General features: G+C 34.7%; 1 protein-coding gene across 1 annotated transcript in view; it reads right to left on the bottom strand.

Moving 5' to 3' along the window:
- The window catches only part of ATRNL1 (attractin like 1), a 762,129-nt gene that overhangs the window by 736,623 nt on the left and 9,867 nt on the right, over positions 1–15,639 (bottom strand). The window contains exon 2 of the mRNA XM_072740185.1: positions 468–551. Within this exon, the coding sequence (XP_072596286.1) occupies positions 468–551 (84 nt within the window). The remainder of the gene's footprint in view (positions 1–467; positions 552–15,639) is intronic.

The raw sequence follows: 15,639 nt of genomic DNA, 5'->3' as shown, positions 1-15,639 counted from the left end.
CCACACTAACATAACTCTAAAATATATGTAACAAACTATTATCACAAGTAAAGGGATACTATAATTTATATTAAGGGCAGCCCAGGTGGCTCAGAGGTTTAGCGCCACCTTCAGCCCAGGGCGTGATCCTGGAGACAGGGGATAAAGTCCCATGTCAGGCTCCCTGCATGGAGCCTGCTTCTGCCTCTGCCTGTGTCTCTGCCTCTCTCTCTCTCTGTCTCTCTCATGAATCAATAAATAAAATCCTAAAAAAAAAAATAAAGTTAAAAAAATTTATATTAAATGTGATATCTAAAAGTTACAAATCTCATTTAAAAATATCATGAATAACTGAATAAACTATAAGCAACTGAATGAGCTATATACCTATAAAATTACATTTTAATACTTTAACATTGATATGATCATTTTCTTTATCATTTCAGAATAAAATTTAAAAATCAATTTAATCCAAATTATGTACTTACTAGCCTTCAATTAGCCATGTGCATTTAGTTTTATATTTATAGTTAATTGGACCGTCTGTTAAATATCCAGAAGGTTCTGTTAACCTAGAAAACAAAATCATGAAAAAATTACCTTAAAGTAACTTTAAAACATATAGTAGCATAAGAAAATTAAAAAAGACATTAAACCAAAGAAATGAGATGTAGCATTTTCCACAGGGAGAATTTATTTACAAATTAGAAAAGTTTTCAAATTGCCCTGCATCTCCCTACAACTCAAAAGAATTTATTCTGGATTTCTCTACACCTTGACATATTTCAACTGTTTCATTTTGCACAGTGAAAAAATACACTGAAAAATTGAACACTCTACTGATGGATTTAATGCAAAAATAGATGAAGTTAAATTGCCTCTGTACAAAAATAAGATGGAGGCAAAAGAAGGAAGGTCAAATGCACTTTAAAAGATGCAGATCAGGGATCCCTGGGTGGCGCAGCGGTTTGGCCCCTGCCTTTGGCCCAGGGCGCGATCCTGGAAACCTGGGATCGAATCCCACATCGGGCTCCCAGTGCACGGAGCCTGCTTCTCCCTCTGCCTATGTCTCTGCCTCTCTCTCTCTGTGACTATCATAAATAAATTTTAAAAAATTAAAAAATAAATAAAAATAAATAAAAGATGCAGATCAGGGCAGCCCCGGTGGCGCAGCAGTTTAGCGCTGCCTGCAGCCCGGAGTGTGATCCTGGAGACCTGGGATCGAGTCCCACGTCCGGGCTCCCTGCATGGAGCCTGCTTCTCCCTCTGCCTGTGTCTATGCATCTCTCTCTCTCTCTCTCTCTGTCTCTCTCATGAACAAATAAATAAAACCTTTAAAAAAAAAGATGCAGATCAAAGAAATAGAGAAATAGTGTATGTACATAACCACTTTCAGAGTTACAGTGTTAGCTATGTTTGCTTTTGGTTTTGGTTTTGGCTTTCTTTAGTTCTCATGTTATCCATTCTCAAGCAATTATTTACTTATTCATTTATTTTAATTTCAGCTAACACACAATGTGATACCAGTTTCAAGTGTACAACTCAGTGATTTAAGAAGTTTATACATTATACTAGATGCACCACAAGTATCACCACAATCTGTCCCATTACATCTATCAGAATTGCTAGGGTAGTTGTCACCAGACTTTACTGTGTGCAACTACCTGTTTTTATTAAGATTTTCTCTTGTCTATTTTATACCAAGAACTCAATTTTGAAAATAGGATAAATCAAAGGTTTTATAATTATCTTCTATTTCAAACATAAAAAAGACAATTCTTAGAAAAATTTCTGTTTTTATAATTTAAAAATATTTAAAACAAGATCTCAATTGTACTTCATTTTGTTCTCCTTAGCTCCAGCCCAATTGTTTTATCCACAAAACACCTTATTTTAAGTAATTAAGATATCTTCCCATTTAGATTTTATATATTATACAAATACATATATTTATATAAACACACACAAGGACTTATCAGTCTTTATATATTCACTTATACATAAACACATATACATAATATACACATATGCACATAGATCTCTAGGTCACTATTTAGTTTTAGATCAATTAAATTTTCCTTATAGTATAAACTCAACTACACTAGGAAAATAAAAGTTTCATTTACCTAAATCGTGGTTCACAGAAATGTCAGTCAATAAAAACATTATTTGTAAATCTTTCATAATCCCTGCAGATTATTTTAGGTAATAAAGAGGCTAATTCGGGACACCTGGATGGCTCAGCAGTTGAGCATCTGCCTTTGGCTCAAGGCGTGATTCCGGATTCCTGAGATCAACGGGCTCCCTGCATAGAGCCTGCTTCTCCCTCTGCCTGTGTTTCTGCCTCTTTCTCTGTGTCTCTCATGATTAATAAATAAAATCTTTAAAAAAATAAAATAAAGGGGCTAATTCATGCTTGGGAAAGTTTTTTCAGAACAAATTCCAATATCTCAAATTAGTAATAAAATGTGCATTTTCTAGGTGTCAGGATCTACTGTAAGAGCATGATGTGTTACCTCATTTAAAAATCTCAAAAAAAACCTTACAAGATAATAAATAATTATTAACACCATAATACAGATGAGAAAACTGAGGCACAATCTATAAAGAACAAGTTAAATAACTTGTCCTGATTTTTCACTTCCAACAATACCAGATAAGGTAATTCGGACAAATCCTGCACTGAAAACAACTTTAAAAAGCTGAGGAACAGGGGATCCCTGGGTGGCTCAGCAGTTTAGTGCCTGCCTTTGCCCAGGGTATAATCCTGGAGTCCCAGGATCAAGTCCCACACTGGGCTCCCTGCATGGAGCCTGGTTCTCCCTCTGCCTGTGTCTGTGTCTCTTCCTCTCTCTCTCTCTCTAATAAATAAATAAAATCTTTAAAAAAAAAAAAAAAAGCTGAGGAACAATTTTAAAATCTTAAAGGCATCTTATAAGCAACAAAATAGTAAGATCTACCAACTCAAGACCCAGACCTTGCAAATTCTTTAAGAAGAGGCAGGCATTCAGAGCTGCTTTTTGCTCTGGAGAGACCTGCCTATTGAGAGGACAATATCAAAAAGCAGCGTGCTTTTGGCAGCCTGAAACAGGGAGGGACACGACAGTTGAAGGCAATGGCCCACGAAACGTACAGGCACAAGATGGCACAGCACTTTGAATTGAGATGCAATGACCTGTTATTAGAGTAAGGGTGTACCAGAAGTAAACTAGCCCCTGCATGGACTGCAGCCTAGCTATGAGTTAACTGGATGGCTGGAAACCTCAAGACTTAAAACTGGCTTAAAATGATACTGGAAATGCCAATAGGCCAAAGTTCCTAACAGAAGATACAAAAATACTCTAAAGAAAGATAACATCATTCTAGACCTCAAATTATTTCTAATAACAATTTTTCAAATAAAATGTCTACCACAATTAAAGATACTAAGACATATGAAGATGCATGACAACAAAATAAGAACCAACAGACAACAGAAAGAGAACTGAAGATTTCAACTACAGAGATTATCAGATGTGTCATATAAAACAAATATGCTTTACTAAGCTCAACAAAAGACAAGATTTAAAATTTTGGCAATTAATTGAAAACTGTAAAAAGTAAGAGAGCATATTTGAAAAAATAATAGACATACTAATACTGAAAACTACCCTAATCAATATTAAGAATTCGATGCACAGGTTTACAGCACATTTAAACATAGCTAAAACAGGATGAGAGATCCAGAAGATAGGCCCATAAAAAATATTCAACCAAAGCAGAATGACTGAGAAATCAATGTACTGGACTCTACCAGGTGAAACTCCAACAGCCTGAGACTCTAGCTGAGAGCAGGGGAAATTAAATAGGGAGAAGAAGAACAAAACCACAGATATCAATTATCATCTTATAACACATAAAAACAAAGATCATAACAGTTTTGCACAGTTTCTATTTGCTTGTTACAAGAATATCTTCTCTCCTCATTTTTATTTTACATACAATTTGTTTTAAGTTAACTCTACAATTTAGACTTTAGATAATGGCATATTCAATATGACTATGAATATGAAGAGTAATTAATACAACCAACCACAGATATAATGACCCTTCGAACTGTGTACTTCTTCTTTTTGGTCAAAGAGTGAGAACCTCAGTTGGAAGATGTGTATCTTCTTAGATAGAAATACAGTGTTGTTGTTTGCTAGGGAATTCACATATGTTTAGAAGGAAACATAAAGAAGCTGAATAACCAAAGGGTAGACTGTGCCAATTATCCATTGCCTCTTGCCTCAAAATCCACAGTTTACCTACTCTGTGAAAATAGATCTGGGCCCTTTAAATATGTTTTCTTTGTCAGATGGCATGATGTTAAGCTGGCATGCTTTGTCAACAGAGTGCACTAGAAAGAGTATAGGAGACAAGAATTTTGTTTCCGGGTTCCAATGTACTTAACAATCTCCTGCAGCTTGGCTTCTCCGGGACTAGGATCCTATAGAATGTGATGGCCAGCAAGCCAGCCACCAGTAGCTTCTCCTAGCACCTCCCCTCAGGAAATTCTGCAGCAGAGTGCCTTCAGTGAGAGACTGCCTCACGAACAGCATTCTTCATCTCTCAGTAAGATAATCATAGCAAGTTCCAAAGGGCAGATATCAAATAATTTCTACCAGTGCAGCATGACAGCAACTGTACCTTTCAGTGAGCCACAGCCAGGCCCTCTCAACAAGGTCTGGATCTCAGGCCAGGAGGTGGGAACTTGTACGTAAGTGTTCTATCTCAACCATAAGGTTAGTAGTGGCTCCTCCTTATATCCACTATCTCTACATCGTTTGGAAAAACCTTTAATTCTTACTAGCCAATTTCTCATTATCCCAATCCCTGGTACAATCAAAAATTATTTACATTAAACCTTCCCTGTTAAGATTATATGATTCTCTTTTCTGATTGGACCCAAACCGATCAATAATAATCAAGGATATGCAAAATACAATCACAATTACATGCCACCACTGTGCACACAACAAAACTAAGTTAAAAAGAATAATATCAAATATTGGCAAAGATGTGGAAAAAAGAATTGTCATACAACTTCCAAAGTAATTTGGCATTATGTTACATAGTAGAAAACATATATCTTTTGAAGTAGCCGACAGTGTCTGTGCTACCCCCGTACTCTCTCAGACCCTCTTTGCTATTTCCATACACTCAGCCTGACTTCCTTAGGTGAGCACCTGCATCTTTGCTGGAGGACTCCCCTCTGGCTGCTGGAACCTACACTTCCTCTGCATGTGATGAGCTGAAAGTGCTTATAAATCAATATCCTCCCAGAGGTATCCCCTAGTCAATGAATGATTGGATAAAAGTGTAAATACCCTAAGCTTCCTTACCTCTTTGTTGGGATTATACTGCAGTGCATTTTCTCCCCAGTACTTCCCGGTGGGATTAAGCTCTAGTCCCCCCCTGCGGTAGGTGACTTGATAACATACTTCTTACTGGCCACTTCTCTGTATGATTCAGTCAGTGTCCCTGCATCCCCCAAGTATATTATATGTGCTCAATTCTCAGTGTAAAAGCAGATACTTCTGCTTCGGGAGGTGGGGCGGGGGGGGTGCCGGTGACCAAACTAATAGTTACCAGCAGGAAGCAGATCTTCAAGACAGGATTCTAGGGTTGGATCACTCAATGGGTAGATGGTAGACAGAATGGTAATAACTCCTGGCATGCCACAGCATCACAATGACTAAGACTCTTAACCTGTGAGCTGAGATGGGATACCAGTAGAAAGTTATGCATGGACAACAGGCTAATGCAATAGCTCTAATATATGAGAAGTACAGTAGCAAGGGTAATTCTAAGGACTGTGGAATTAGTTGATTTGCTGTAAAAAGTCATTGACAAGCTGAAGGAAGAAAACTCCAGCCGAGTGCCTCTATGAGACACCTGCCCATAAGCAGCTTTTCCCAACATCCTATAAGACTCAATTCACCAACCACTAATTTTAGATACAGTGTAAAAGCCAGGGGACTCTGTAACATTTAAAGTGAAGGAATCTCTACTCCTGAATTCAGAGTGAAGATCAAGCTGAAAAACAGCCCCAGGCTCAGACTGTGAGAGGAACAGAATTATAACAAAAAAAAAAAAAAAAAAAAAAGTTTAATTCACAACTGTAACAAAATTACTGTGCTAAAGTTAGTGCCCGTAAGAAGAAGTAAGACTCTGATACCTAGGAGGGTGCCATCTGGATAGATGAGCTTGAGGACCTTAAACTCTCATATTTTTTTTTTCACACTTTGAGCCTGCAAAAGTCTTTCAGAAGCCAAAGCCGACAGTGAGAAAAATTAATTCCCACCCTCTTTATAAGACTACTTGTTCTTAGGCCATGCCAGTAAGTAACATCAGAATTTAATTAAATCAATTTAATCAATAACAATCGGCTACAGTAATCACGCATCCAAATACCATGAAATTAGTGGCAGCCCCATACACACTGACCACACAAAAAAGATAAATTTAAAATCCCCAAATATTTGCAAATTGAGCAATATACTTCTAAGTCCCCACGCCAATTAGAAAATATTTTCAACTGAATAATATTAAAATCATAACATAGCAAAATTTATGAGATGAAGCTAATTTATGAGATGAATTTACAGAGAAATTTTAGCTTTTAATGTCTATATTAGAAAACTGAAAATCAATTATTCAAAGTCACAGCTTAAGAAGCTAGAAAAAGAATAGTGAATTAAAGCAAATGAAAGTATATGGAAGGGAATAATAAAGAACAGAAATCTCTTAGGGTTCCCGAGTGGCTCAGTCATTTGAGTGCACAACTCTTAGTTTCAGCTCTGGTCACTTAGGGTTGTTGAGTTCCGCCATCAGGCTCCATGCTCAGCACAGAGTCTGTGTGGCATTCTCTCTCTTTCCCTCGCTTCCTCACCCACTGGTGCACACTGTCTTCTCTCTCAAATAAGTAAATAAATATTTTTTAAAAAAAAGAACAGAAATCTCTTAAATAGAAAAGTCATACAATAAAGGAAATCAACACAATTAAAAACTGGCTTCATGAAGATTAAAAAAATTAATTATTCCCTAGCAGAACTTACCAAGAAGAAAAATATTAATTACCATTATCAAAAAGGAGAAGAGAAACCTCACTACTGATGCTACAGAAAGAATAAGACATTGAGAACAACTTCCTGTCAATAAATTTGATATTTTAGATGAAAGGAATACTTCTTTAGATAGTATAACTTGATGAAACCAACAGAAGAAGAAATGAAAATTATAAATATCCTTCACACAAAAATCTTAAACTAAATGTAATCAAATTTAACCTAGCACTATATAAAAACAATAAACATAACAGTATTGCTGACTGAAGTATATATAAAGACTTAGAGGTTCATGAAATAACATTGCTTTGTTGGGGAAATGCAAATCATTCAGTGAATCAATGGGTAATATCTAACAATGAGACCATAGGGCAATCCAAATAACAATGGTTACAAGAATGGAGAAGAAAGATTTAACAGTTATTCAGATTGGTTTAAGGAAGGAACCATAAATTTAATTGCAATGACCCCTTGAGCAACTAAAATTTACCTAATATTTTTACATTTAACTCATGAAATCATTTGCTGATACAAGTACTGAAAATCATCCCATACCTAGCAAGAAACCCCTTCAGAGCAAAAAAGCAGTTATACAGAAGGATTCCTCAAAAACACTGAAAGACAAATAGAAACAACCCCTGCTTCATGAAGCAAAAGGTGACAGTGGAAGTAAATAATAGATACACCAAGAGCCTGGGAGGAAAACCTTGGGAGAGATCCTTTGAAGAATTAATTGAGAAACTATACAGTATGTGAGCCATACAGGGAAATTTGGGAAGCCACATGCATCCTCAGGTAAGACTACATGCTCAGAAAGCACCTAAGAAGACTCTACTATATTTTCATCTCTGGCTAACTTTTAGACTGAAAGCAAAAAGAAAATGGAGGCTAAGGCAAAGTCATAAACAACCTACCTATGCACCAAAGGAATGTTCCAAAAGAGTCAATCTGCAAAGACTAGAAGAATTTTTTATATTTTCATTGGCGCCATGCATTCAAAGAAATCTGTATCAAAACACTAGCTGACCACAAGCTAAAAGAACAGAAACTTTAGAGACCATACACAACAAAGAATATAGTCATTACAAAAGCAATTTAGAAAAATCATGAACTTACAACCCACATACACACACACACACACAGAAACAAACAAAAAACTGTAGAGAAGACTCTAACTTCTAGACTTACCACGTTACAATAATCAACAAAAAACTACCAAGCATGCAAAGAAACAAAGTATGGCCTATTTGCAGAGGGAAATATATACCCATGGAAACAGACAGTGAACTAGCTATTTCTAATATTGTTTTTACAAAGTATTCTAAGTTTCAAACAACTAACCTATTTTTTATTGCGGCACTCCTGTTCTTGATTTTAGGTCATACTGACATGTTAATCTAGATCAGAGCTCCACAAACTACTGGCCCACTGTCTGTGTAAATGAAGATTTAATGGAATTCCACTACATCCATTTGTTTACACATGTCTAAGATTGCTAACATGCTACAAGAGCAGAGTTGAGCAGTGGCAACAGAAACCATCTGGCCTGCAAATTCTAAAATATCTATTATCTGGCCTTTTACAGAAAAAGTTTGCCAATCTCTATCCCCATGTCTGTCATGTGCCCATATGCCTTCAAATGTCTCATCTTGCTAAAACTGCCCAATCTAGAGTCCCTGATCAAATAAACATGCTAAGCTATTTAAAATACAGGAACAGCCACTACTAAGTATAGGAAAACAAGCACAAACATTAAACTAAAATCAAAGCAATTGAAGTATTATTCTCTATCCTGGCTAGAAATAAAAAATTTGATTAAAACATCATAATATAAGGGCAGCCCGGGTGGCTGAGCGGTTTGGCGCCACCTTCGGCCCAGGGCATGATCCTGGAGACCTGGGATTGAGTCCCACGTCAGGCTCCCTGCATGGAGCGTGTTTCTCCTTCTACCTGTGTCTCTGCCTCCCTCTCTCTCTCCCTCTCTCTCTCTCTCTCTCTCTCTCTGTGTCTCTCATGAATAAATAATCTTTGAAAAAAATTAAAAAATAAAACATAAAATAAGAAAAATCAGTAGTTTTAATACTACAAAGTCTCTGAGACAATAAATCCTGTTTATCAGAAAATATGGTTTTAGTGCTGACAATAACCACTCAAGAAATAGTCAAATCTACTTGGAGAATCTTTATAGAGAGTCACCTTTGCAAGCCATCGTCATATGGAAGTCTTTTTAAAAATAGTATTTTTAATTAAAATATTGTTTAATAGTTTATACATTTTTAATTAAAACATTATACATTTTACTATACTATATATTTTATACATTTAAACAAAATGAAAAGTACCTCTAGATTATATTCATTGGTATTAACTTTTTTTCTTTTCTCCACAATGATATTGTATTACACTACTGAGCTTATATTTCTTCCTGCTTCCTTCATAGTATACTGTGCATCCTCCACTTTTAAATGTGCATTCTCCATCCACCTAACTCCTAATAAAAACTTAGGTGACCTCATCTGCTAGAATAGTAATCTTCAAACCTTAATTACATGCTTCGTCAGTAAAAAGTTTTATTACATAACTCAAATATATGTATATTTACATATAAGTAAACATGTACTACTTAAAATATTGTGCACTAGGGGTGCCTGGGTGGCTCAGTCAATTAAGTGGGCATGAAGCCCACTCAAAAATAAAAAATAAAATAAAATAAAGAAAAATATTGTGCACTATAAAGTACAGATTTTAAAAATCAAAATTAAAAATAACAATACTAGGAGTCCTAATATTTTCTTCCCACTTTCCAGTGAGTCCTCTTAGTTACCATCCCACTTTAGAGAACACTGATTTGAACAAATCATACCCTAGCCACACAGTATTCCTTCACATAAAACACACTAACCAAGCTGACTACAGTAGTTGACTGGCACCACATACACAAGATTCCTCTATAGACTGGCCTCAGTGGTAACAAATATAATGTGCTTAGTCAGTTCTCACATCTGATAGAAGAGGAAGGAAATGTTTATACCCTACCGTTTACATGATTTGGGGTGAAAAATAATTGATTGCTAGTAGCATGCCTCTGGTAAGACCATCACCATTTCTCCTCTAGCAAATAAAACTGTTTTCCTATGATCCTTTAAAATACTGTATTTCCATTGCAAATCTTTCCCAATCTCATGCAGACTTCAAGTAATTGCCAAAACAGGGGTGCCTGTGTGGCTCAGTGGGTTAAGCGTCTGCCTTTGGCTCAGACCATGATCCCGGGGTCCTGGGATCACGCCCCTCAATGAGCTCCCTCCTCAGCAAGGAGTCTGCCTCTTCCTCTCCATTTGCCTCATCCCCAGCTCATGCACTCTCTCTCTCTCTCACATAAATGAATAAATTCTATTAAAAAAATAATAATTGTCAAGACAAAACAATGCCTTCGGGATGAATGTTACTAAAACCAGTATCAAAAAAGTTTTCAGCATTTTAATCTTTTAGCTACTGTGTATCAATACTTCTCTGTGGATAAGTTACATTGGAATTGATAGCAACTATTTGGGGTACTCAGAAGTCTTTCACTCAAATATTTGAAAATCAGATTCTAGGCCAAATATTATAATTAGGCATTTACTTCAAGATTTTAGGCCATGTTAAATATGCCTAATGTCAAGCTAACTTCATATTGAGCAAAGAAGCTACAGACGTAGGAGGAAGAAATTAAGAAATTAAATTGCCAGGCAAGATACTTCATTTTGAAAAGATCTGATTCGGTTGTACTCATTTATTTTTTACTGTGGTTAATATTATGGTATATAAGTTAAAACTCGATAAAGCTATTATATAAAAAAAAAAGGGAAGGTCATGTATGCTAAACCAAAACAAGTTGATTGCCTCCTAAAGCAGAATTTTTAAACAAGAACCAGAATTTCATGCACAATACTTAAAATATCCAAGATATAATCCAAAATTACCTGCCATACCAAGAAACAAGAAAATTTGAACTCATCTGAAAAAAGATAGAGGTACCACGATTGACATGGTAAAGATGCTGGAATTACTTGTCAAAATCTTAAAGCAGCTATCAGAAAAATGGTATGACAAGCAGTTGCAGATACTTTCAAAACAAATATAAAAATAAAAGTTTCAAGTAAAGAAACAAAATATAAAGAAATGGAAATATGATAAGTGAAATTTTTTATACCAACTCACAAGATGGGCCCAATAGCAGAATGGAGATGATAGAAGTAAGAATCAATGAGCATAAAGATAGAAAAACAAAAGTTATCCAACCGGAATGTAAAGAAAACAGACTGAAGAGGGCTTTTTTTTTTTTAAAAGATTTATTTGTTTATTCATGAGAGAGAGAGAGAGGCAGAGAGACACAGGCAGAGGGAGAAGCAGGCTTCCCGCAAGGAGCCCGATGTGGGACTTGATCCCAGATCCTGGGATCACATCCTGAGTTGAAGGCAGACACTCAACCACTGAGCCACCCAGGCATCCCTGAAGAGGGCTTTAGTGACAAAGAAGTAATATTTGTCTCTTTGGAGTCATGGGAGAGAAGAAAGAGTGTGAAGCTGAAAAAAAATACCAGAAAAAATGATAACAGTTGGGGTAACTGGGTAATGGGCACTTAGGAGGTCACTTGATGGGATGAGCACTGGGTGTTATACTTATGTCAGCAAATCAAGCTTCAAGAAATAAATAAGTAAAATGCAAAAATTAAATAAATAAAAACAATAACAAAATTTTACAAATTCTGAAAAATATATAAACCTACAAGGCAAGAAACAGCAAATAACAAATAAACTCAAAAAATTCTATACTCTTATACATAACTAAATTTCTGAAAATTTAGAAGAAAAAAAGGAAGCCAAAGGAAAATGAGAGCAACAATTTGAATGACAATAGATTCTTCATCAGAAACCTTAGAGTCGCTGCTTTAAACATTCTAGCCCTTTTTCAAGGAAAAGATATGATCAAATTTGTGTTCTATGAAGCAAACTCTGGTAGCAATAAAGGAGAACAGCAAGGGGAAAATTAGGAGCACAGAAATCAATTCAAGAGCTAATGCAACAACCCAGTAGAAAAAAATTCAGGTTTTTACTAAAGCAGAGGCTAAGAGATGAAAAGGATGGCAAACCTTGAAAATGACAGCAAAACATTCATGGGCTCTTAAAGGAGAAATTCTGTCTTTCCAGCACGAATGGCCAGGAAAAGGTACCCTGTACATCAGAGTATGCAAGGTGTCCCAAGGAACAGAAAGCTGAAGATGGAAATACCCTAATTCTGCATATGAACTCACATTAAGACTCAGGTTCAATCTGAGTAGCTCATATGAGGAACAGACCCAAAAAGCAACTTAATGAAGCCTTTGAGAAATTAATTAAAACTTAAAACACTACACAAGTCTCAGACTAGTCCCTGAGTGGCATGTGTGCATTCAGATCCAAAGGCTTTGAAAACAGAACTGAGATTAAAACCATTACCCTCAGAAAGCATGACGGAGAATTTGCTACTTGAACCCAACTGGTTTGTTCCTTACAAAAAAAAGTAAACAAGGAAAGCGATAAATCAGTAAATGGACATTCCCCAGAACATAACAAGATCCATAACCTATACAAGATAACTTTCACAATGTCCAGAATAAATAAAAATCACTCAACATACAAAGAACTAGGAAACCATCAACATTTCTCAAGGGAAAAGATAATCGATGTCAACCCTGAGGAGATCCAAAACTGCATCATCAGACAGACATTAACTATTATAACTAGACGCCATAAGACAAAGATAAAGAAAAAAAAGACAAAGATAAAGAAAACATGAAATGAGAGCTCTCAACAGAGAAAGAAAAATTATCGAAAAGAACAGGATGGAAAGGTTAATAATGAAAAATACCACCTCTTAAAATTTAAAATGACTGGATGGGTTCAAAAGCAGAATGTATATGATAGAGGCAACAGTCAGTGAAGCTAATGATAGTTCAAAAGAAATAATACAATCTGAAGAAAGAGAAAAAAAATTTTTTAGAAATCAGAACCTCAAGAACCCGTGAAGCTAAATCAAAAACCTCACAAGTGTCACTAAAATCCAAGAAGAAACAAAAAAGATTACTGCAGAAAACTATATTAAAAGAAATAATGTTTTTTTAAATCCCATTTTGATGAAACACAAATATAAATTCAAGAAGCTCAGCAAACCCTACCACCTATGGTAAATTTAAAGAAACCTACATCCAGATACATCATAATTTGAACTGCTTAAAACAAAAAATTCAGAAAAATCTTGAAAGCAGCTAGAGAAAAATGACATTATATATAGAAGAAAAACAAATTACTGCAGACTTCCCATCAGAAATCATGAAAGACCAGAAAAGAACTGTGCAACCTGTTTAAAATGCTGAAAGAATTAAAAACCTAAGATTCTGTACCTGCAAAAATATCCCTCACTAAACAAAGCAAAATAAAAGTACTGTTAGGCCAAAAAACATTAAGAAAAGACATCAGCAACAGTCATGTTTGAAAAGAAATGGAAAAAAAAAAGTGGTTCACACTAAAGGAGAATGATCCTAGAAGGAAATTTCTATCTATAGATAAGCAAAAAGCAAAAGAAAGAGCAAAAATCTAAGAAATATAAAATAGACAGTTTTTCTCCTCTTAGGTTCTTTAAAATATGTTGTTGAAAGAAAAATTTATAACTTTATCTAACGGGATTTGTCATACAAGTAGATGTAATGTACAAGACAATTATAGCAAAGGTCAGTAGAGATGGATAAGTGGGCAAATATGGTTATAAAACTTAATTTAACATGCTAATTTTAAAATAGCATTAACTCTGAATAGATTACAAAAAGTTAGGTATGCATATTGTGAACAATAGCATAATCAATAAAAAATAATACAAAGCCATATATCTGAAAGGACAATGGCAAATTAAAATAGAGTACCAAAATATATCCAAATATATTAAATGTATATAGTCTCAATAAACCAATAAAAAGAGATTATTACATTGGATTGAAATATATATATAACAGAGTGGCTATTAATATCAAAGTAGACTATAAAGCAGAAACAGTTCCAAAGAAAAAGATGGAAAAAATGATACTATGACAAATGGGTCAGTTCACCAAAAAAACACAGCAGTTCTATTGTGTATCCACTCACCAAAAAAAAAGCCTTGAAACATAAGCAAAACTGACAGAAGTGAAAGCAGATGGACAAATCTATAATCACAGGTGCAGACTTCAACACTCCTCTGAATCAACAGAACTAAACAATATCATACAGATAAATTACCTGAACAATTAGAATCAACTTGACTTAACTGACATTTCTATAACATCCCACTCAACAGAAGAATGTACCTTCTTTTCTATTGCAAATGTTAATATTCACCACAGTGCACCACATTTTTTTTCTAGAAACAAGTCTTAACAAATTTGTAAGAACTGAAATCATACAAGGTATTTCTTTGAACATAGTTTAAGTAGGAATAAATAACAAAAATCTTTGGTAAATCCTCAAATACTTGAAAGTTAAACAAAATTGTTCTATATGAGCCAAAGAGCATGTCTAAAAGAAAATTAGAAAGTATATTGATCTGAATAAAAATGAAAGCACTACATATCAATATGTGAGAGGCAGCTAAAGCAGGGCTCAGAACACACATAGCATTAAAATACTTTTATTAGAAAGGAAGAAACATCTCAAATTAAGGATGTAAGCTTTTCATCTTAAGAAATTAGAATAAGAAAAGCAAATTAAAACCAAAGGAAGTAACAATCAATGAAACTGAAAACAATAAAAGAAAAAAGAGCAGGAATCAATTAAACCAAACATATTCTTTGAAAAGATCAATAAAGTCAATAAATATATAGCCAGACTAAGCAAGAAAAAAGAAAGAAAATATAAACTACCAATATCAGAAATGTGAGAAATATTACTAAAGACTCCACAAACTTTAAAAGGATAAGGGAATATTATACACAATGTTATTTCCACAAATTTGAAAACTCAGATGAAACGAACCAATCTCTGTAAGACAATCTACCAAAACACACTCAAAAAAAAAAAAAAAAAAAAAAAGGAAATGAATGTCCCTACATCTATTTTAAAAATTGAATTCATAGTTGCAAGCCTTTCCTCAAAGAAAATCTCAGGCCCAGTTGGCATCAGTGATGAATTTTACTGACATTGATGAAAAAAGTAAGATCAATTCTACATAAATTCTTCCAGAAAACAGAAGAGGGGGCAGGGGGCACTCTCTAACTTATTTTATAGGGCTAGTGTTATCATGATAAGAAACCCAAAGCCATTATAAGAAAAAAAAATTACAAAGTAATATCTTCTGAGAACACAGAAGCAAAAATCCTCAACAAAATAATAGCAAATCAAATACACCAATATATAAAAAGTATAATATATTATGACCAATGGGGATTTATCTCAGGAATATAAGGCTGATTAAACATTTGAAAATCAATCAAATTAATTCACCAATATCAACAAACTAAAGAAAAACCAAATGATTGTCTCAACAATACAGGAAAAAGATATAGAATTTAACATCCATACAT

The sequence above is a fragment of the Vulpes vulpes genome, chromosome 15, assembly GCF_048418805.1.
Source record: "Vulpes vulpes isolate BD-2025 chromosome 15, VulVul3, whole genome shotgun sequence".
NCBI lineage: Eukaryota > Metazoa > Chordata > Mammalia > Carnivora > Canidae > Vulpes > Vulpes vulpes.
Note: the sequence above shows the minus strand (reverse complement) of the source record. Positions and strands in the feature narration are given on the sequence as shown.